Source organism: Cupressus sempervirens, chromosome 2, assembly GCF_028749045.1.
Source record: "Cupressus sempervirens isolate cs-2001-9-10 chromosome 2, ASM2874904v1, whole genome shotgun sequence".
Classification (NCBI taxonomy): Eukaryota; Viridiplantae; Streptophyta; class Pinopsida; order Cupressales; family Cupressaceae; genus Cupressus; species Cupressus sempervirens.
The window spans coordinates 153,650,009-153,674,139 of record NC_143119.1 but is presented as its reverse complement, the minus strand read 5'-3'; the positions used below and the strand labels follow the sequence as shown (position 1 = coordinate 153,674,139).

General features: G+C 39.6%; 1 protein-coding gene across 1 annotated transcript in view; it reads left to right on the top strand.

Annotated features, from left to right (window-relative positions):
• The window catches only part of LOC149571509 (Ubiquitin-like superfamily protein), a 109,306-nt gene that overhangs the window by 28,088 nt on the left and 57,087 nt on the right, over positions 1-24,131 (top strand). The window contains exon 3 of the mRNA XM_089813017.1: positions 16,797-16,864. Within this exon, the coding sequence (XP_089669143.1) occupies positions 16,797-16,864 (68 nt within the window). The remainder of the gene's footprint in view (positions 1-16,796; positions 16,865-24,131) is intronic.

Here is a 24,131-nt window from a genome sequence, read left to right as displayed (position 1 = left end):
CATTTCCATTGTTTGGGCCTGTGTTCCAAGTCTTCCTTTGGTTAGACTGATTGCTATATCCTTGGTCTTGTGACTGATTGTTACCTTGATAGTTGTTGTTTTGATAGTTCCTTTGATAACCACCACCTTGATTGTTTCTTTGGTAGTCTCTATCCTGATAATTTCTTTGGTATCCCCCTTCTTGATGGTTTCTTTGATACCCTCCTTGATAACTTCCACCTTGATTCTGGTAATTATTCCCTTGGTTCTGATAATTGCTTCCTTGGTTGTTTCTATGGGAACTTTGGAGTTGATTGTTCTGATTTCTCAAATAGGTGACTTCCGTGGATAGCTTCTTGACTTGGTCAATCAACTCTTTCATCTCATCCTTCTCTTCTTGTGTCCTCGTGGAGGAACCTGCACCTTGTAGATAAATTGGTACTGAGGGTGGTGCTTGAGATAATGGAGGTCCCGGGTGTACCACCAATTGATTTGTAGGAGCTTGGTAAGCAAGTTGTGGAACTGGATTGTTCGAATACCTTACACCTTGAGGTTCTATTCCTTGTTGGCCTAATTGCCTCCCAATCTTAATTGCTTTAGTGTAAGCCTCAGTTAGCGTTGTAGGAGCAGGATTCGCCATCCTTGTGAACATAGCCGTCTGGCTGTCTAAGGCACTGTAGTATGCTTCCAATGCACCCGCCTCTGTTATTGTGTAAGGAGCTTGCAATCTCGTGTAAGCCTTATGGAAACGATCATTGAAGGAACTTATTGACTCTTTATCACGTCTCCTGATGTCCACAAACATTCTATGTAACTCCAGTGGTGTGGTGGGCATACCAAACTTTGCAATAAAGGCTTCCCTGAGTTGAACCCATCCCGTTATTGATGATGCTGGCAAATTGACAAACCAGTAATATGGTTCCTCACTCAATGAATAGGGGAAAAGCCTACATGCAACATCTTCTTCTTGAATTCTTCTGTTGCATAATGCCTCTTGAAACACTTTGATATGCTCTTCTACTGTGCGGTTAGGGTTATTGACAAAAAACTTGGAGCAAAAAACCTCAGGATTCTTAGGTAGATTATGGTACTGTTGGAATGAAATGGGTGAAGCATTGTTTTGAATCCATGGTGGTTAAGCCATTGTTGGTTGATTGGCTTGAACTTGAACTTGAACTTGAACTGGCGAATTAACCAAAGCTTGGATTGTTTGACCACTTGAGGAGCTAGCTAAGTTTGAGATATCAGCTACCTGACGATTCCTTGACCTTTTGGGAGATTCTAACACAAGTAAGTCTTCTTCTTGGTGTGGTGTATTTCTCAATATCCTCTGTCTCTTATCCGATATCAATCTCTCAAATCTTTCAGGGGAAAAAGATCCAATCTTTCTATCCAGCTTGAATATAGTTCAGACCCGACTCAAGTGATTCTCTAATTTGAGTTTTCTTTGATAATAGCTTGATCTTGTCTTTGCGCCTTTCTTTCTCTCTCAAGCTTCCTTTCCAATTCTCTTTGGCGTTCCAACTTCCTTTGAATTCTCCTTTCAATAGCTCTTGCTTTCCTTTCTTCTTGATTCAATACTTCAATGGTGTCCAAATACTTTCTGGTGTTTTCACTTTCCTCCCAAGCAATTGAGCCCAAACTGGCTACAAGGTGATCCTGAAGTGTTCTCCAACTTGCTCTAGGTTGATTTGATCTAGGAAGCACCATTCTTCTTCATACTTATCTTGAAAGTTTCTCAAAAGGGAAAATTTCTTGCCCTCCTTCTAGCGCCAGATAATGTTGATGCGAGTTTTGTGTCACTACATAACATATTAGTAATTGGATGCTTGATACAGAATATCAAATACACAATTCCTCTCTTGAAAAGTTATCTCTCATGGGACATGAGTATAACTCCAATGTTCCTTACACCGTTGGATACTCGCTCAGTTTTATCAATGTGATTTGCTGGTAATCACGTAGGCGGCCTTACGTTTTCTTGTTTGAGAAAAATTTGGATCTTGGTGAGAAAATGGAGATGGTGGTTCGGTGTGAATGCTAGATGATGTTGATGGCGCGATGATGGCAATGTAGGGTGAATGGCGATGGAAGGTGAGAATGCCGATGTTTTGGTTTACTTCTCTAACTAACCTCTTCTAAGCATGAAATTTGGCTGCTCAACTACTCCTACTCCTAAGAATGGAAGGTTAGCAGATGGACGGGGATCGAATCTAATGAAGGCTAACCAGCGGCCCTACCTCCATAGATGCAACGCTTCAAAGGAAAGTAAACTAGATCACCACACAAAGCCTCCCAACCAGCCGCTAGGATGCTAGTGGCCTAGTGTTGACCCCTATCAAACATCTACCAAAGCTACCATGCAACTATCCATTTTATTTTACTCTTACTCTAACAACTTGAAATGAAATTGCTTCAACTTGAAAAGAAAATTTAACTATGTGGAAGTAGAAAACATGCAATAACACCCAATGTTCTTAGTCAACATGCAATGAAAAAGAGAGCACTTTGGTATTATTTTCGCAACAATTTCTCCAACCCCCCCTCTTTACAAATGAGAGCCAATGGCCTTATATAGAGGTCCAAAATACAATGGACGGTAGAGATCAAAACAAGATCGACGATCCAGATTGGATCCAAAAACCCTAATTAGGGTTGCCACCCCATCGGCCAATGAGAAGATGCCACCTCATCAATGGACCAATGAAAAAAGTGCAAAAGTGGCAACCAATGAGAAGGCACCAAAATGGTGGCCAATCAGAAACAAACACTTGTCCTATTCTAGAAGAAAGAGAAAGTTGCCACTTGGGCTTACATAAGATGGTCTTCTAATATAATTCTTCCTTTTTCTTTTGTTCTTTTAGCTAAGGCAATGAACTTAGCTAGCCTTTCGTTAACTTCTTCCATAGGAGGACAAGGTGTGTGCTTCGCTCGGAGTTTTGCTGACTTTGCCACGCTGTTTGCTGCTTGTAGTATCCTTTCGTGATCCTTCTCATATTCCTTTGCAAACCCAATAAAAACATTGAGTGAGGAAAGGGTGTTCAGATGTTTCCTTTTGACGGCAGCCTTTCCTAACTCATCCAATCTCGATCCAAATCCTGTCTCACTGACATCCTCCTCTCTAATACCCTCGAAATCAAGCGCCACGCCAACGTCGCTCATCATGGTCGAAATGGAAGTGATGATGCTTGCGCCGTGTTGTGCAATCTCATCATGAATTTCTTCAAGTGTTCTGAATCTGGTAGTCAATGCGACATACCAAGATTCAACTATGCTCAATCCTCTCTCATCAACCAACCGGGCTCTTTCCAAAAATGCCTCCGGTAGCCTAATGAACGCCTGCAGCCTAGGAATAACCAAATCCTTGATGGGAAGAAAATTCTTCCATTCCTCTTCAAATAATCTGAATTTGTTTCTAACAGTCACCAATGACTGGAATGTTGAGATGAAGGAGGGCAAGAAATTTCGCCCATCTTGGATTGTATCATAGATCCAACCCCTTACTTCATGTAACTGAGCTGATACCTCTTCTGAATTGCTCCCGCTGTCTTGAGGAAGGGCTGCCTGATGCAGCTGTTGGATTGGCTGGCAATCTCTCCAATATTTGTTTTCGGCCTCCAACTTTACTATCCTTTCGTTTGCCTTCCTCAATCTTTCTCTGATTGATGCTATGCCTTCCTGAACCTCCTCACATTCCATATCATCTGTATTTCTTCCCAAATTATGTTCTACTATTTTGTACTCCTGGGCTGCAATCTCATCCGCTGCCTTATTGACTGTTGGTATAGCAATCTGAACCCTTCGGTGACCATCACTGTCACTTCTGATTACCCTTGCCACCGTATTTGCCATCTGTTTTTGGTTTTCGCTATCATCCTTTTCTATTAGTCCTTGGATATCATCAACTGCGTGAGCCATTACCACCTCGCCTCTCGGCATAAGCATTTGCCTTAACCATAGTGGTGCAGTGCATCTCCCCAAATCCGGATTCGATTCGACCAACAAAGCATCACCAACGGCCTTAGATGCCTGACTTATCTCTTCAATATCAATCGGCCCATCTTCTTCTCTACTAGTTTCTGCCATATTTCCTTGCTGGTTCTCCGAGAGAGGGGAGTACTCCGTACTTTCACTGTAGCCACTTGATTCCGAATCAGAGCTCACCTCCACTGTGGCCCCTTTATCACTCGAATTGACCTCTTGGCTTCTAGCCTTAGTTATACTCTCCCTTGACGGCGCTGCCCGCTGTCTCTTGGCTGGAGGTTCCGAACGTTCTTGGCTTTTCTCTACCTCCAAAGCCCTCTTTTTGCTATTTCTAACTGTCTCCGATTGCCGGCCACTTCCTTCACCCTTCTGTCTGATTGATTCTACTAGACCTTCCTTCGGTTTCATCATCTCATAAGTAAGGAGAACCTTTTGTCTTTGTAGCTTTCTCAACTTGGCATTATACCACGACTTGATATGCAAATCTACTGTCCTTGTGACTGCCTCCAAGGAAGGATCCTGATGATCGTCCCAATCCACTGGATTCAACTCTGTTCCAACTACTGTCTCATAGTCTTCTCTCAACACACTACGATCATCCTCCAATTGATCGGGAATATCAAGGCCTCTCCATCTGATATCTCTCATCATGTTCATCGACAATCTCGAGAAAGCTAGCTTTCTCACGTGAAAATCATCCTTTGCATTGGCCCAAAAGTCCTCTATAGTGGGAACATGCTTAAATTTGCTTCCATGAGATGCCTTGATAAGACCAACAGGGTCGAATCCTTGCCTTGCTCTGTACCATCCTAGATGATACCACTCCAATTTCTTTTCCGCAGCCTCAAAGGCGGTCCAATTTGGGCAACTATCATTGCCAATTATAATTGAGAGGGAAACGCCTGTTTTCCCCTCATTCCTCATTACTTTATCATAGTGCTCAAGCTGCCTAGCCAATTCCATCAAAACTACCTTGTCGGGCGGGTATCTTGGAAGCCTCTTGGGACAAATTGTACTTCCTGCCACTCTAATGTATGTGAATTGCGGGAATTGGATGAACCAACTCCCAAACTTCTTAATCCTTGCTTCTGCTTCCGATGAAAGTCTCTTAGCAGGCGCCCCTTGTAATACCCTTACTGTCTTCATGGCGAATGCATCGCAAAACATCTTGTAATCCTTGTTATTGTGCAAATGAAGCTGCGGATAGCATTCATGCACCAAATATTGCCCCGGCCCATTACCAATCTCTCCTAAGGCCCTAAGTCCCGGACTCTCATACAATCTAGCAATTAAGTAAAACAGATAGGATCCCATGTAGAATTGCCTTTGGTTTTGAACTGTTCTAAGTTGCAACTCTAAATTTTCACTTATGATCCTAGCCCAATCAAATTTTCCTTTTCCCTTTTCAATTTCATCAATGAAGAAGTACATCCAGTTTTCGAATTGCATAGCTTGAGCTAGGCCCATGATCCGGCTGAGAAGAACAATGAGATCGCCATATTCCGGCTTGAAATCTGCCACTGTAAGCCTTGTTGATTTGTTAACTCCTTTCCTTCCTTAATGTATCCAATTCCGCTTTAGATGTGAGAAGTAGGCCTCTTGGTTACCTTGAAATGATTTGGCCGCCTGATCCACCATTACAACTGTCATGCCCTTGCTCTGGGGAATATTAAATGTCTCTTCAATTGCTTGTTTGCCAATGTTGGCCAACACTCTCTTCCCTTCGCCAAAAATGATGGATTTATTGTCTAGATCAAATCTGGATGCACACTCCATAATCAATTCCGGACAAGGCAAAGTAGGAGGAAAAGCTGCTGCATGTACAATTCCGCTCTTGTATATCCTCTTTGCCAAGGGGGATTGTCCTTCCTTTAGTCTGTCCCTCATCCGTATCATGTCCACTGTAGCGATATTAGTATCGGTTATTTTCTTCATTTTCGAGAAGAAGGAAGTTTTGGGCGTCATATCCTCTTTGTCTTTCTTAGCGTTTGCCCGCTTGGGATTCTTACTTGCACTATCATCCTCCATGCTCATCGCCCTATTACGGGATGGTAGAGTGGTGGACCAAAAGGCAAGAAGAACCAAGTAGTGCAATTCTTAGAAAAGAGCGAAAGAATGGATGTCAGCTTAAGCACTCCTTGCAACTCTAGATGATGACTTTCACCTTAACTAATAATCATACAGCAACTTTTCGGAACCCGGGATATGACATCAAAGAATTACAAATCCCTTTGCAAATTAGAAAACAAAGCCTCTAAGTTTATCCAACACTTGCCTTCTATGCAAAAATCAAACTTTCATATGTATCTCTTCTCCCAACAAAATTGCCCAAATCTGATATAAAAATTGTAGCCCCTCTAGAAAATCAGAATTTTGTCTTCCACAAATTTCGGCCCCCACAAAATTCGGCTCCCACAAAATTCGGCTAAGCATGAAAAAAAAAATCTGCCCTTCCACAAAATTCGCCCAAGCAAAGGAGCAAAATCTGTAAAATCTGCCACCTAGGGCACAAATCGCAGCCCACAAAGTGGAGCAAAAATTGCCCAAAAATCGCCAAAAAACTGCCTTCCACCAATTTTGCCCAAGTCTGGAAATCTGCCCTTGCTTCAAATTCGCCCAAGCATGAGGAGCAAATGAATTGATGAAAATGAAATGGGAGGGGACTCCCTTTATAGCAGCTTTCACCTTCCTCCCAGGCTGGCCGACTTGGTCCTATAGAGGAAAAAAAACCAAAATTAAAGCTAAGTTAGTGGCCTACTTTAAATACTTTGCCAAAATTTTAATTTTCTAAAATGAAAACTGCACTTTTAATTTACTAATTAATCACAAATTGCAAAACGAAATTGAATGGTGCCTTGGGGATGCTAAAAATTTCTATTTAATGAGGGTTTGCTAATTAATACATCCTTGAAATTGAATTTTGGCTAACCAAAAGCCATTTCTTAATATTAATTTACCAATTTCATTAAATACCAAAAGCTTTCAAGGCAAATTTAATCTATTAAAGCCAATTTTTGCAATTTTCCTCTAAATCGATTTTGCTAAATAATTAAAATTTTATGACAAAAAAATAAAATTGCCTCTAGAGTAAAAATCGATTTTGCGATTTAACCTCATCTTACAAAATTAAATTCTATTTCACCAAAAAAAAATAAGATTTTCCAAGAACCTAAGTCTAACGAAAAATTTCCTTATTTGAAAATCATTCAAATTTACAATTAAATCCAAATTTTGAAAAGAAATCATCTAAGTACAAAATTCACAATCTAATCCTGCCAAGTTGAAATCAATTTTGAACTTATTCGGCCTAAGGATAGAACTGATAGCTCTGGAAAATCAAGTTGAAACCGGGTGAAAAATACATCTAACCTTCTCCACTGGCCCTAAAGGCGATTAAAAATGGGGTCCCCAAGATTTTGGTGCGATGTGTGAAAACCTCACAACAGTAAGGATGCCCAATCATATATATGCCATTCATGATACCGTTCATCATGGTCACTTGTAGAAATAAAATGTTTGATGCCCTACTCGAACCGGTTAGTCTACTCTTTACTAAGTTCATCAGACAACGCCAATGTCCTTTTTGCATATCGGATTTCTTCAATCCCCTTCCCTTTGAAGAATCCATTAAGGCTTCGCTCTTTGTCTCCGACTGTTTCCCACTTACCAATTCTACTAGCTGCTCCTTGACTCTCTGATTGAGTTTCTTTGGCTTGTTATTGATTTTCCTTCCTGCGCACGACCGCTAAATACCCTGGTGAAGTTTGTGGCTCTAAAAGATATTATCAAATTCTGTCCCAGATAAGGAAATGAGCATGTTCGCGAGAATCTATCATAGGTTTTGTTGCGAGGTTTTCACATCATCGCCCCAAAAATTTTTGGGACCCCCTTTTTTTCGGTTGCCTTAGCAAATTTTTTGGAGTTGTCTAAAGGTTTTCGATTTGACAATTTTACACCTTGGACGGCTTCAGGCTAGTAGGGATGTGATTTGATTTGTTTTCACTTGGTGCGAAATTTGATTTTCCGGAGCATGTAATTTTATCCTTAGGCTAAACAGGTTTCAAAAACAACATTTTTTTGATGGTTAGAACAATATTTGGTAGGATAAAGTGCAAAGTTTGGACTTAGATGGATTTTTGAAAATCTGAAATAATTGTATAAGTTTGAGCATTTTCAAAATAAATTTTTTAGATTTAGTCGTTTTGGAAAATCTCAAAATTTTTTGGTGGAAAGGAATTTTTTAATAGTGAAATTGAAATTTGGAGTTTGAATTTTGACTGCCAGGGAAGGGATTTATTTTGTCTAAAAAATTGTTAGTGTATTACAAAATTGAAATTGGATTAAATTGCAAAATTGCATTAAGTTGGTTGAAATTTTGCCTAGGGGATTTTAGAAATGTTAAAGGAAATTGGTAATTTGGAATTGAAAATCGATTTTGGCTTGCTAGAGTTGATTTTAATGATATTTTAATTGCCAAAACATTATTAAAGAAAAATTTTGACATCTCCTAGGGTTACCTTGTTTCTATTTTGCAATTTTTGATCAAAACTGACAATTAAATGGGCCAATTTCACTATGGGCTAAGTAATTTTAATATTGCATTTAAATCTGGTCCATTAATTAAGGAACTAACTTAATTTTTTTTTTCCTCTAGGCAGGTCAGGCCACTTGAGGAGGCAAAAAGTGTGGTATAAGAGGGGCTTCCCCTCTTATTTTCTCATTCCTTTTGCCTCCTCCTTGGATGTGCGATTTTCTTCTAGAGGCAAATTTCTGCCCTAGGGCGATGTTTTTGGAGCATATCTGATTTTTTTCAGCTTGGGCGATTTTTTTGAAGTCTAATTTCTCCATCTTTGGCAAGATTTCTCCTAGAATTTGGTGATTTTATTTGGTGAAGAGGCTATATGATTCAAGGTCTGATTTTTGGCAAGTGTGGGCAATTTCAAGGAAGTCAAAATTCTGATTTTTGCTAGGGCATCATTATTTGCAAGGAGGTTTAAAATTTCCGAAATTTGATCCGAATTTGAAGAGGGCCTGGTTATTGGTAAAGGCAGATTTGAGGTAAAATTCTATTCATTTTTAGAGGTGAAGATTGGTAAAGGCGGATTCTATTCTTTGTTCTTGCTTGGTACGTTTCCCTTATTTTCTTCTTGCACTCATCGTCCACCACTTCATCATTCCATTGATAGGCTGAAGTTGGGAGATATAAGTGTAGATTTCATGATAGGACATTTGGAGAGGCAGAAATAAGCTAGACCACCTTAGGATTGAAGTTGGGAGATATAAGTGTAGTCTAGCATAAGGTAACGAAGAGGCAGAAATAAGTGGTAGTCCCATCCCTAGGAAATAAGTTTGGAGATTGGTAAGTGTAGAGATAGGACTTGGAGAGGCAGAAATAAGTGTTTAGGATGGTAGATGTTAGTGCAAGCAAGAACCCAAAGGGAACGAATACCAAAAAAGACAAGGAAGACATAATGCCTAAGACCACCTTCTTCTTGAAAGTGAGGCAAATAAGTGATACCAATATTGGCACGGTGAACATGGTACAATTGAAGGATAGATTGAATGAAGGACAATCCCCCATGGCAAAGAAGCTCTACAAGAGCGGAATTGTATAAGTGACGGCTTTTCCTCTTACCTTGCCTTGTCCGGAATTGGTAATGGAATGTGCATCCCGGTTTGATATTGTGATCAAGTCCATCATTTTTGATGAAGGGAAGAGAGTGTTAGCCAACATCAGCAGACAAGTGGTCAAAGAAGTATTTAATATTCTTCAGTATAAAAGCATGACAGTGTTAATGATGGATTAGATGGCTAAGTTATTTCAGGATAATCAAGAAGCTTATTTCATTCATCTAAAGCAGAATTGGTTGCACAAAGGTAGGAAGGGAGTTACCAAGTCATCAAAGCTTACCAATTCAGATTTCAAATCAAAGTACGAGGATCTAATTGTGCTTCTCAACCGAATCATGGGCGTAGCTCAAGGTATGCAATTCGAGAACTGGATGTAGTATATTGATGAAATTGAAAATGGAAAGAGAAAATTTGATTGGGCTAGAATCATATGTGAAAATTTAGAGTTGCAACTTAGGACAGTGCAAAATCAAAAACAATTCTACATGGGATCCTATCTTTTCTATTTAATTGCGAGACTATATGAAAATCTTGGACTTAAGGCGTTAGGAGTGATTGGCAATGGGCCGGGGCAATGTTTGGTGCATGAGTTGCACAACAAACTATAAAATGTTTTATGATGCCTTTGCCATGAAATGGTAAGGATATTACAAGGGACACCTGCTAAGAGGCTCTCATCGGAAACAGAAGCAAAAGTTAAGAAGTATGGGAGTTGGTTCATCCAATTTCGTCAATTTACATATATCAGAATAGCAGAAAGTACAATTTGTCCCAAGAGACTTCCAAGGCACCCACCTGACAAGGTAGTTTTGATGGAGTTGGCTAGGCAACTTGAGCATTATGACAAGATGATAAAACTTAAAGGTGAAACAAGGATTACCTTCTCATTTGGAATAGACAATGATACTTGCCCCAATCCTGTCGCCTTTGCAGCTGCGGAGAAAGAGTTAGAATGGTATCATCTAGGATGGTATAGAGCAAGACAACGATTCGATCCTAATGGTTTTATCAAGGCATCTCATGAAAACACATTTAAACATATTCTTACTATAGAAGATTTCTGGGCCGATGCACAGGATGACTTTTACGTCAAGATTGTCAGTGGACATGATGAGGGCAATCAGATGGAGAGGCCTTGATATTCCCGATCAACTAGAAGATGATGAAAATATGCTAAGGGAAGATTATGATATAGTAGATGGAACATAATTGGGTCCAGTGGATTGGGATGATCATCAGTATCCTTCCTTAGAGGTAGTTACAAGGATAGTTGATCTACACACCGAGTCATGGTACAATGGGAAGTTAAGGCAATTACAAAGTCAAAAGATATGCCTTATGAGAAGATGAAACCAGAGGAAGAAGGTCTAGCAGAGTCAGTCAGACAGAAAGGTGAAGGCAGTAGCCAGCAATAAAGAACAATTAAGAGCAAGAAGAGAAATTTGGAGGTTGAGAAAAACAAAGAACATCAAGAGCCTTCAACAAAGAGACGGAATGCAGCACCGTCAAGGGAGAGCATAATTGAGGCTAGAGGCCAAGAGGTTAATACAAATGGACAAGGGGTCATGGTAGAGGTGAGTTCTGATTCGGAATCAAGTGGTTATAGTAACAGTACCGAGTACTCTCCTCTCTCGGAGAACCAACATGGAGATGATATGACAGTCACCAGTGAAGAAGATGATAGGCCAATCGATATTGAGGAAGTAAGCCAGGTGCTTGAGGCCGTTGGTGATGCTTTTCTAGTCGAACTGAATCTAAATTTGGGGAGATGCATTGCACCACTATGGTTAAGGAAAATGCTTATGCCAAGAGGCGAGGTGGTGACTGTCCGAACGGTTGAAGATATTCAAGGGTTAGTGGAAAAGGATGATAGTGAGAAACAAAAACAAATTGCAAAAACGGTGGCAAAGGTAATCCGAAGCGATGATGAGGGTCATCGAAAAGTTCAGATTGTTATACCAAAGGTTAGCAAGGTAGTAGATGAGATTATAGCCCAAGAGTATGAGGTAGTAGAGCATAACTTGGGAAGAATCATAGATGACATGGAATGTGAGGAGATCCAGGAAGGCATGGTTTCAATTAGAGAGAGATTGAGGAAGGCAAACGAAAAGATTGTAAAATTGGAGGCGGAGAACAAGTATTGGAGAGATTGTGAGCCTATCCAACAGTCGTACTAGGCAGCCCTTTCGCAAGACAACGGGAGTAACATAGAAGAGATATCGGCTTAGCTGCACGAAGTCAAAGATTAGATCCATGATACAATTCAAAATGGGCAAAATTTCTTGCCTTCATTTGTCTCGACATTCAGGTCATTGGTGGCTATTAGAGACAAATTCAAAGCATTTGAAGGGGAGTGGAAGGATTTCCTTCCAGTCAAGGACTTAGCTATTCTCAGGCTATATGCATTTATTGAGCTACCAGAGAGATAATTGGAGAGAGCCAAGTTGGTAGATGGAGGAACAAGTACGGTGGAGTCTTGGTTTGTTGTCTTGATCATCAGATTGAGGATACTTGAAGAGATACTTGGTTTCTTGTTGCACAACACGGCCCAGGCGTTGACACTTCCATTTCAACCATGATGAGCGATGTTGGGGTTGGACTTGATTTTGAAGATATCAAAGAGGAGGACATCAGTGAGACAAAATTTCGATCAAGATTGGATGAGTTGGGGAAGGTTGCCATCAAGAAGAAACATTTGGGCACCCTTGCCTCCCTCAATGCCTTTATTGGATATGTGAAGTAATATGAGAAGGATCATGAGAAAACATTGCAAGTAGCGAGCAACATGATGAATTCGGCTGAGCTCAAGATGAAGCACACACTTTGCCCTCCCATGAAGGAAGTCAATGACAGGCTAGCCAAGTTCATTGCCTTGGCTAAAAAGATGAAAGAAAAGGGTAGAATTATATTAGAAGATCATTTGATGTAAGATCAAGTGGCAATTTCTCGTTTCTTTTGGGTAGGATAGGCGTCTAATTCTGATTGGCTACCATTTTGGTGCCTTCTCATTGGTTGCCACTTTTCTTGTTTTTCATTGGTCCATTGATGAGGTGGCCCCTTCTCATTGGCCGATGGGGTGGCAATTCTGATTAGGGTTTTTGGGATTTGATATGGGTCGTTGATTTTGCCTCTTAATCTCTATCGTTGGTTGTAATTTTGGCCCCTATATAAGGCCATTTGTTCTCATTTGTAAAGGGTTGAAGAAAATTGTTGCTTAAGATAATACCAAAATTGCTTCTCTTTATCATTGTTGTGACTTGCATGGTTATTAAGAACACTTGGTGGGAAAAGGCCTCAGAAGTTGAGTATCATAGTCTTATGAAGAACAACACTTGGATTTTGTCAAATTTTGCAGCCAAGAAGAAACCTATTGATTGCAAATGAGTTTATAAAGTGATTTACAAAGTTGAAGAACTATTGGTAAGTTCAAAGCTTGGTTGGTGGCTAAGGGATTCTTGTAGAAAAAAGGCGTTGTTTATTAGGAAATCTTTGCTCCTACAAAAATGATGAGCACCATCCATTTGGTTTTGGCCATTGCAACATAGTGTGGCTGGGCAGTTCATTGCGTAGACGTTAAGAGTGCCTTCCCTTAATGATGATTTGGAGGAAGAAGTCTATATGTTGCAGCCTCCACGTTTCCAAGTTGTAAGCAAAGAGTACCAAGTATGTTGATTAGTCATGGGTCCTTATTGCCTAAAGTGAGCCCCAAGGGCCTGGTACATCAAATTTCATACCTATTTGGTTGCACAGGGTTTTCACAAGAGTTATTTGGATCCAAACTTGTATGTTGAAAGCATTGGTAATGACATCATTTTCCTTATCATCTATGTTGATGATACTATCATTAGTTGTAATTGGGCATGATTGCAAATTAAATTTGTGTCAGACATTTGTATGACTGATTTTGGACTTCTGCATTATTGTCCCAGTTTAGAGGTTTGGGAGACTGGTAGCAGCATTTTCATTCTCAGTTGAAGTAAGCCTAGAGTTTGCTAGACAAGTCCAGGATGCCTAATTACTAGCCTTCGTCTACACCTATGGAGAAAGTGGTAAGACTAGGAGCCGAATCAGATTCAACTGTGGTGAATCTTTTAGGCAACTAGAGGGCAGCCAAATCTATATTACAGCCACTAGATCTGATCTAAGTTATCTTCTGAGCTAGATATCTCGTTTCATGACAGCCCCCAAGGCAGAACATGGGGTTGCAGTGAAGCGTGTACTGCAATGTGTGCAAGGGACACCAGACTTTGGCATTCAGTACAACAGAAGCAAAGATCCTTGACTGATTGGCTTTACAGACTTGGGCTGGGCAGATTCTGTTGATAACAAGAAGTCTACTTCTGAATATGTCTTCAGTCTTGGTGTAGGTGCAATCACATGGTCTAGTAAGAAGTAGTATGGAGTAGGTCTTTCCTCGTTAGAAGTAGAATATTAGGGAACATTCAAAGCAACATGTGATGCAGTATGGCTATGGAGGATGCTTCTTAACATGAAAATGTCTCAAGAAAGGCCTTAACCCTTGTTTTCTTTACAATCAAGGAGTGCAAACTAGCCAAGAATCCAATCTTCCAAAAGTGAAGCGAACATGGAACTTCATTGTCATTTCATCATAAAGCTTCCTGAAGATGGAACTGTGATGTTGCAGTATGTTCCAACTAAGGACCAGATTGTATATATCCTCACCAAGTCTCCGAGCCCGGACAAGTTTGTAAATGGGGGCAACTTAGTTTAGTTGATAGAATAACCATTATGGAAGAGTATTAGAGTAATATTAGCATATGTCTTATTGAATGGTCACTCAATGTACTTTAGTAAGTTTAGCTGGTTTTTATTTTCAGTTTCAGAGTGATTGTTTCTTTCAGAAACATCTTCTTTGTAATTGCTCTAAATGGAGCTTTGCATCTCTACTGAATATCAATTAACTACCATTTCATGCCAACTACCAAATTAATTGTGGTCGCGAACCAAATGGCTTTTTGAGATTAGAGGATCATTGCAAGTGTAATTGAGCTGCCTAATCAGTATGTGATCTGATTATTGTACTGCAGTCCTAATCTGAAGAGATGTATTCGTTTATTGGTTTCGATGTTATGATCTCTTGAATCGATTCATAATTATATCCACATCAATAGTCGAGACATGGGCAGACATGTCTTCATCCATGAAAAGGCACGATGGTATAAATAACAAATCATTAAAGTACCCAATCCTTAATCGGTTGTAATTAGTTTATAGCACAGATTCCTTTATGGTTTCTGATCTGTACAAGGCACTAGATCATTTGCTTGATCTAATGCATGATCGACATTATATCAAGAACATAATGCTTGATCGAAGAGAACTATAATCTGGTTGTTCAGATTACAGTACTTGCTTTGATAATGATTAAATCAGTTTAATACCAGGATGGTCTTGGCAAGGTAAAATTAATGTCTATGCATATGTGTGTGTATGCATGTATATCAGTTTACATGGTGAACTGGTATACATACATGTACACACATGTGCATACAGTTGCCATGCTGGTAATTCTGACTGACGGTATCATATCTTAACATGGCTAAACTAGGTAGTAGAGAACCAAAACTGACACACTAATTGCTAGCTATCAGTTGGTTGAACTGAGGGAGCTCATGATTCAGCTATCAGTTTGTTGAACTAAGGGGGCTCATGATTCAAGTTTCATTGGAGAGGTCTAATGCTAGCAATACCTTTCCTTTTGAACTCATAACTCTTTTGGCCTGGCAAACATGGGACTAAAACTTCCAGTTTGTCACTGCCTGTGCCTTGGAAGCATTCTTCCATCACTGCTTGAGAATGCTTGTGCTTGATGACATCGTTTGGACCATGAATTTTGTTGCCATCATTTGCTGCATGTGAGCATTGAACCAACTATTCTTTGGGATGATCTTATTTCTGCCTTGGATTTCAACATGGTTGTTGATTTGGTGTTGGTAGTACACCTTTCTGTTTCAAATCACTGTTGCCTGCTGTTTGGCTGGTCCTCACTTCTAGTTTAGGCCCGTTGTTTGAAGGATTCTTTGGGCTTGCTCTCCATGTGTCACTTCATTTACAATGTTTATGAGTTTAGTACGTGTTTTCTTTGTTTATTTGTAAACTTGAAGCTTTGTCGGAGCAGAAAGATGAGCGAAGATATAGTTCTAACTCTTTTTTAATAGGTGACCAAGTTTGATGACCACGAATTTTAGAAATTGCACACACAAATGCAAGCACCTATTTTATTCACAAACCATTTGTGTTTGTAAAGGTATGATATAATGTGTTAAAAAAAATACCTAATAGATGAGGTGTACTGTCAAATATATTGACAATTTGGGCATTACCTAGTCCAATTACAACATTTTCTGTTAACATGTATGAAAGTCATTTGAGTTTCTGCTGCTTCTTCAGAAGACCCTATAGCCATCCCTAGATGATTTGGAAGAACCACATGTAAGACCTTTCTTTTGCTGATTTATTTGCAACCAAGTCACCAGTTTCTCCTGAAATCTTCAATAAAAGCTTATGACCAAAGCCCTGTATTCTCCAAAACATTTGGACTAAGATGAAACACAATGTCTCAGCATCTGGGCAGTAAAAATAGTTTTTAGCTTCTATTGAGAATGACACTATTGTGAAATCACAACCTTTAAACTGACACAAATAGTGCTTGGTCATTGCCCAACACCTCTCTTCGCAGACAAGAAATAGACAATGAATCATAATGAAATTCTTGATCACTAAAATCATGTGCCATACAGCACCATTGAAGAGAAGGGCATATTAAAAGCCAAGCCATCAGTACTGTGGGGTTTTAATATTTGATCAATTGTCCATGCTGAAATAGACTATTTGCTTTTGCCACCTTTAGCTAAAGTTGGCAAAATAATCTGACAAGTTATAAAATAAAAACAGTTAAAAAAGGCTCAAGGCAACAAGATGAAAATGATAAGGTTATGGAAATGCTCTGGGCTCTCAATCATTTAAGATATTTTTGATGTAAACATGTATCCATGGCTCTTTCGTTATTTCTGTATATTTGTTTTAGAAAACATTATGAATATGTTTTCTTTCTTTGTATTGAATATTTTTGGGGAATATCTTTCTGTTTTTAGAATTGAACTCTTCACTGGAGCATAATTTTTCCCAGATGTTTAAACTTTAAACTAGCTTGGTTGAGTAATTTTTTGAAATCAATGCAGATAATAGTGATGAAGATGTTCATGTTTTTCAGAAAAGTCAAGTTTTCAAGTTCTGTGGCAATAAACGGGTGAGTTTTGATCAGTCGCTGTAGATTATTTAAATTATTTCCCTTTATTTTGGTAAATCTGGGGTGAGGGTGTTCATATTATTGACTTCGTTTAACCCAGATTGCAGTGTGCTTGGGATGCATTCTAAAGTTTTGGAAGCACGTTTCTCACTTGAATTTATCAAATAATTGTTAATGGTGATTTATCTTGTTATGGTGAGATATTTGAACTTGGGTTGCATTGTTAGAAGTCCTTAAACTACCTTTAGTTTACAGCGAGTTGGGTTATTATATTCAACTTTAGAGTAAGTCCAAGTAAAAGAACTTTAAGCTGGTTACTCTTTGCCATTTTCCTTAATGATGTCGACATCTCAAAATTTGGAATGCATTAAATCTATTTAAATATAAAACAACTGAAATATCTTTGAAAATGTGTTTTGTGGATTTCCTGAATATCTAAATTGATGGCAAAGTATACTGTACTTGTTAAAAATAAGACGTTACCTGAAAACTACTTAAAATTGGCAGTGTCTCTTGTTCAGCAATGGACTCTGATTTAGTCAAGAGTCTTGTAATCTCCTCCTTTTTACTCGTTTTTCTAGAGATCTCTTTTGTCCCTATTCTTTTGCATCATATGGATTTGTCAAGGTTTAGCCCCCTTTTTAGGTTCTGCTTCTTACTTAGTCATTTCCCCTTTTCTAGTCTAAAATAAGGGGCAATTTAATGTATATTATAATTAAAAAATGATGTTCGTAAACATTTAATTGTAACAAACATTTTTTAAATACTTTTTATTGGAAGCATATTCTTAATTTGCTAGGGCCAAAAATGAAAAGTGATTTTTAAATAGTAGGGTATAGTTTTCGAAAAAGATGGTAACTTCAAAATTAGCACTTTACTTCTCATTTTCTTATCCACTTTCAAGTTTCAAGCAATCCTTTTGAACACCTTTTGCAGGATTGAGAATTTGTTCAATCTAGGGTATTGAAGGATGCAAACCCTTTGTTGATTTGAGTTTTAGAGGATAAAAAAACCTCCTGGGTCTCATTATTTTGGATTGAGGATGAAAACCCTTGTTTCCAACTGTGGTCGTTGCAGATTTCAGTGTACCAGTCATATGGTAGGAGTGACCTAGTGTGATTTGCAAGCAAATTCATCTTGGTTGTCAAGGTATTATTGTGAATTTTTAGCAAAACTTTCAGAAATTTTGGTGAATCTAATAAGCAGTATCAAGGGCAGATTCAAACTATTCCCATCAGCAAAGCAAGTCACTTATTGGGGAACAAAAATTCAGAATTTATTGCTTTTTTGAGATATTCCAGCACTGGTTTAGACATCATCATTCACTAATAAACTTCAAACTCAAAAGGAAGCATCAGCCAACAAATATTAAATTTTATCAATTAATTTTGAAGTGTTGTCGGTAAAAGTATAATGCCATCGGGATTAGTTAAGATGTCAGTTATTTGTACCCGAAGGGTGTTCCGTTATGATGCGATGGTTTGGTTGTGCACCTTCGGAATCTATATATGTAACTCTCCCTTGAGAGAAGTCATTTAGTATTATCAATTCATGTTCTATCTTGTACTTGTGTATGATGTACCGAAGCATGAAAACATTAATGAAGAATATGTCTAATTCCTTAAGTATTGCATTTATGTCTTATTTCTGTTACTGTGATATGCATTAATCTACTCTACCTTGTACAGTAAACATTTGGTGTCATTGCCGATTTGAATCCAGAAAGTGCAACGTAGTGGATGGCATAAATGGGAATACCCGCATCACAGAACATCAAAATTAATGAAGACAATGTGATCGAGTTGTACGAAGGTGAGCACGCTTTGGCAGAGAACTTTCATATACTTTTTTTGTGTAATGATTGAAACGTTCATTCGTAGAGAAGCCATACAAGAGGAAGTTCCATAGGACACAGTTTGGGACGTTCTGAACATCAACCCTGTCGCCAATAGACTGTTGCACTAGTTTCCTTGATTGTTTGCGCAAGCATTCCTTGTTTGCATAAGCATTCCTTGCACAAGCACGATGAAGAGAGGAAGCTGAGAGGGAGCAACATAGGTAGCAGACTCTCAGGAACTTTCTCGAATGTAACTGTCAGGAGTTTGAGGATTGGGATGAAACCCGACAGAGATCTAACCCATGAGCCTTCAGCCATGGGAATGTAAATGGAGTGTGTGTGAAAAGAACACTGAAACTTTTTAATGGTCCCATAGACGACCAATGATGATGTTCAAAGAATATATATAAATAAAAGTGTTCTTATTATCTATGATGTGTTTTGAAGAATTGATGCCAAATTAGTAGAATAAAGATAGAAATAAAAGAACAAAATGATGATGATGTCCATGTTGCACAATAGGCTTTGATGCTCGCACAACAAATCGAGCGAAGGCAACGACTCAGGCAACCTGCTGATGGGTACCATGGTGGGGTCAGAGAGGGTGACCATGGTGCCACAAGAGGTGCATTGAACGAAGAGCATGGTTCGCCTAACCGTTGGCGACCAAGAAGTATGAATGACTTATTAGTGGAGACACGACCAAGGTTGAATATGATTGAGGAGATGAGGGAAGAATTTCTAAATTTACTTACATTGTGTGTGGAGAATCCAGACAGAGGAGAAAAAGGAACCAATGTGGCTCAAGGTGCCAAAGGAGCATGTGCGCGGGATGACCACTTTGTCCCTCAGACACCATACGAAAGAGTACAGTTCGATAATTATTGAACCCTCTTGTTAGAACCTATCACACCACGATGTAATGCGGGTGCACTTGCAGAGGAGTAGAACTAGAACTTGCATAGAACACAACAAACACAACCAATGCAACCAAAACAACCAACTATACCAAGCCAACGGACATTAGTTATGGCAGGGCAGAAGCAAAAATTGCCTAAGTTCACAGGTGATGATATAGAAGACCCCATACGACACTGTAAGACATGTGAAACCATATGTACGACCAATGGAGTGATAGACCAGGATGATTAGGAGTGTCAATTTCCAACAACTCTAAGGGGAGTAGTGATTGATTAGTTCTTTGACATCGATCACTTCTTTGACATTTATCAGGTGAAGGTAGCTACATGGCCGGACCTGAAGGAGTTTGGGGTAGAATTTCGGTTATTGAGAGATGATAAAGAAATTGTAGCCGAAATTTACAACACGAAACAAGCGAAGGATGAAACCATTCGTGGGTATGCACGGAGACTGAAGGAGTTGGTCGGAAAGATGGAAAGCTCATCGACCGATGGCTTGAAAAAATGTTGGTTCATTGAAGACTTGAAACTTACACTTCGGAAATAGATGAAATTTGTATCCTCGACATCATACATTGATGCATATAATAGAGTAATGGACCTCAAAAGTGAAAGTAAAACGGGGAAGAAGAAGAAGTCTAGATTGTCTGATGAGGAAGATGATTCTTTAGGGGAGAGCAATGACAAAGAATCAAACAAGAAGATTTAGGCACTACAAAAAGATATGTTATGTATGATGAAAGAATTCAAGAATATGAAGAAAAACCCTAGCCAAAGTATTGATGGGGGTTTATGGTGTACGGATTGTAAAGAAAGCCAGACGAAGGGCTTATGCCCCTAAAAATCAGTTTTGCGACATATGCTAGATAGACGAGCATTCTACCAAAGAATGTCCATTCGGCATGAAAACAAAGACCACTAACAAGTTCTAGTGATGCAGGAGGTATCTACATCAAGTGCTGTAGGAACAGGGAATGCAAACACCAACGCGACATTGTCGGGAAGATATCTGATCAATCGATGAGGAAGAGGTGGAAATAATAACAGTAATAATGGTGGTTGTAGCTGTATACAGTACGACCTAAGTGGGCGATTGATGATACAATGCTGCGCTTGTAGTCAATGGGGCCACTTTGCAAGGGACTATCCTAAGAGGGAAACACTGTAGTTTCTGTAGATGGTGTGACGATTCAAAATGCCCAAAACTAGGGGTTAACCTGCTGAACATTGAAGGGAACGATGAAGAAGTGTTAGTTGTTGCTCGAGCGCAATGAAAGAAAGTTGAGTACCCTAATCTTGAAGAAGAGAAAAGAAGGGTGCGCGAAGTGAAAGCTGAAATAGAGAAGGAATTGATGGTCGGAAGAAGGGAAACAAACTATATCGCGAGTAACTCAACAAGGACGCAGCCGGAGCAAAACAACATAAGATAGGTGATGCAAGTTGAAATCACTATGAAACTAAATGACCTTCTCGTAATGCCATAATTGAGAACAATATTAAACATGACACCATCCCTGAAGGCATCGACTGGACCAATAAAGAGTAGTTAAGGTGAAAATGAAGCTCCCCATGGAGAGAAGAGTCCTCTCGGGATAGAAAAGGATCCGATGTTACTTGCGGTGAACGCGGGTAGACACCCTGTAGTAGCGGAGATGGGCATCTTGGGGGCCATCCTAATGGATACCATTGTTTGACGAAGGCTTTGGTGTGAATGTATTACTGGAGGAGACATGGAAGAAGTTAGGGCAACCAACATTGTGGCCGCCAACATTTCAATCGGTAGGCGCTTACCAACACATAATTTAACCTATTAGGACTCTAATGGCATAGAAATTGATGATCAAAACACAACCCTTCATTTTGGACTTCGTAGTAATTCCGTAGAAAGCAAAGGACGACATGATCTTGGGAAGGGGTTGGTTGGTGCAAGCGAGGGTGAATTACTATTGGAAACGAAATGCCCTTTCAATGAAAAGAGGAGGTCGCAAGTTTACAATTGACTTGTGAACGCAAATGGTGAGTGAAGATCTGACATCCTTGTCTGATTCCGAAGTGGAAGAAGTGATGAAAGGAAGAAAAGCATGGAAAATAATGAGGAAGGGGTTCTCAAATTGGAAGGATGCCCATATGATGACTTGGATTCATTAAATGGACTCTTCCATTGGCAAATGGAAGACTATGAGGTATTCCCAAGTTATAACATGTTAGGGGTAGATGGCAAATATGAGGATGAAAAGGATTCGTTCCCAATGAAGTACAAAGAATATAAGGAAGGGAAGGCACCGATGGATGAAATACCAACACATGCATTTGATAAAGAAAAACCCATTAAATATGAAGAACCTTTGGTAAAGGCAATGAATGTAGGAGATGAAGCCAATCCTACGGACATCTTTGTAGGCGATGATTGGAACCCTGTGTTAAAAACAACATTTAAGATATTTATGGAATACAAGGATGTATTTGCTTGGACGTATAAGGACCTCAAAGGAGTTCCGCTTGAATTGTGTGTCCATCGAATTCCACTCATATAAGGAATTGTAGCTATACGGAAGCGACTGTACTAAATGAACAAGAATTATGTTGCATAGGTCAATGAGGAGATTGCATATGCCCGTGTATAGACAAGCGAATGGGATATGTGTGGATTTCCATTGCTTGAATGCTGTAACCATTAAGGACCGATTCTCGATATTGCTCACGGACAATATTCTAGAGGAAGTTGCTGGATATGGGATATACTCTTTCATTGACAGATTCTCTAGTTACAATTGGATATTCATCATAGAAGATAAGTTAAAAACAACCTTCATGGTAGAAGATGGAGTCTACACGTAGAACTTGATGCCCTCTGGATTGTGTAAAGCTCCAGCCACATTCCAGGGAATCATTTTGCACATCTTCGACAACATGTCAGTCGGGAACTTTAAGGCTTTTTTGGATGATTGGTCCATATTCAGTGCAAAGGACACACACTTGGTAACCTTGAGGTAGTGCATAGAGAGATGCCGTCGGGCGAGGTTAGCACTAAACCCTAAAAAGTGCAGATTCATGGTGCCCCAGGGAAGACTATTGAGGCATATAGTATGCAAAACAGGATTGAAGACAGATCCGGATAAGGTCCGAGTAAGTTTAGAAATGGAACCTCCCATAGACGTAGCCGACATAAAGTCCTTTCTGGGCCACATCAGGTACTAAAGAAGATTCATAATTTTTTTGCTCAAGCATCCTACCCACTGGACATGCTGACTCGAAAGGGGGAGCCCTACACTTGGGGAACATAGCAAGACAAGGCAATCAGAGAACTGAAAACAAGACTGGTAGGAGCACCTATCCTTGCCTATCCAAATTGGGATAAAAAATTTCATGTGAACGTGGACGCATTGAACTTTGTACAGAAGTTTCAATACTGCTTGTTGGCGAAGCCGTTTGTATTCTGTGGATCACCAGGCTTTGATGTACTTGGTGAATAAACCGATCATTCAAGGGGAAGTGAGTCGATGGTTGCTTCTCCTACAAGAGTTCACATTTAGCATCGTGGTAGGTCTCGGAAAGAGTCACATGAGTGCGGACCATCTCGCAAGGATTAAGTTAGGAGAACCACCTAAGAGAGTAAATGGCGACTTTCTTGATGCACACTTGTTTCAAATTGTCTTACTCACATTGTGGTAAACAAGCATTGGGGGATACCTATCAATAGGATAGTTTTTGAGGAAAATGCAACTGGACGAAGGAAGGAAGCTTGTTCTGATAAGTCGAACGTTTCAATTGATTAACAGGTTACTGTATAAGATGGGACTTGACCAAGTCCTTCAAAGATGTGTTATGGAAGAAGTGTTGCGCATATTGAGAGAAGCGCATAAAGGTCCTGCAGGTGGACAGATGGGGCCAAACATAACAACATGAAAAATACTTTTGGCAGGGTTGTGGTGGCCTAGTTTGAATAACGATGCCAAGGAATGAGTCGTGGGCTATGACACTTGCTAGAGGGCAAGAAAGCCATTATAGGGGACTTTATGCCCCTTAACTCCTTGAATGCACAGGAACCCTTTGAAAGATGGGAGTTGGACTTTGTCGGACCCTTGAAGGCAAGTAAAGCTCAGAGGTGTTAGTACATTGTCATAGCAGTTGAACATCTCACGAAGTGGGTCGAGGCATGGGCCCTACCAAACAACTCGACAGTAAGTATCACAAAATTTATCTATGGACAAATAATCATGAGGTATGGCATTATGATACAAGCTAACAAGTGATCGGGGAGGGCATTTTGTGAATAATGTCATTCAATTGCTCACAACTGAGTTCAAAATCTGTCATTCTTTTTCAAGCACATACTACCTGGGATTAAATGGGTAGGCCGAATTAGCAAATAAGATATTGGTATCAGTGATCTATAAGTCTTGTGGTGTTGAAGGTGAGGATTGGGAGGAAAAGCTACCATTTGTGTTATGGGCCTACTGCACCACTTATAAGGTCATCACTGGACAAGCTCTGTTTCAATTGATGTACG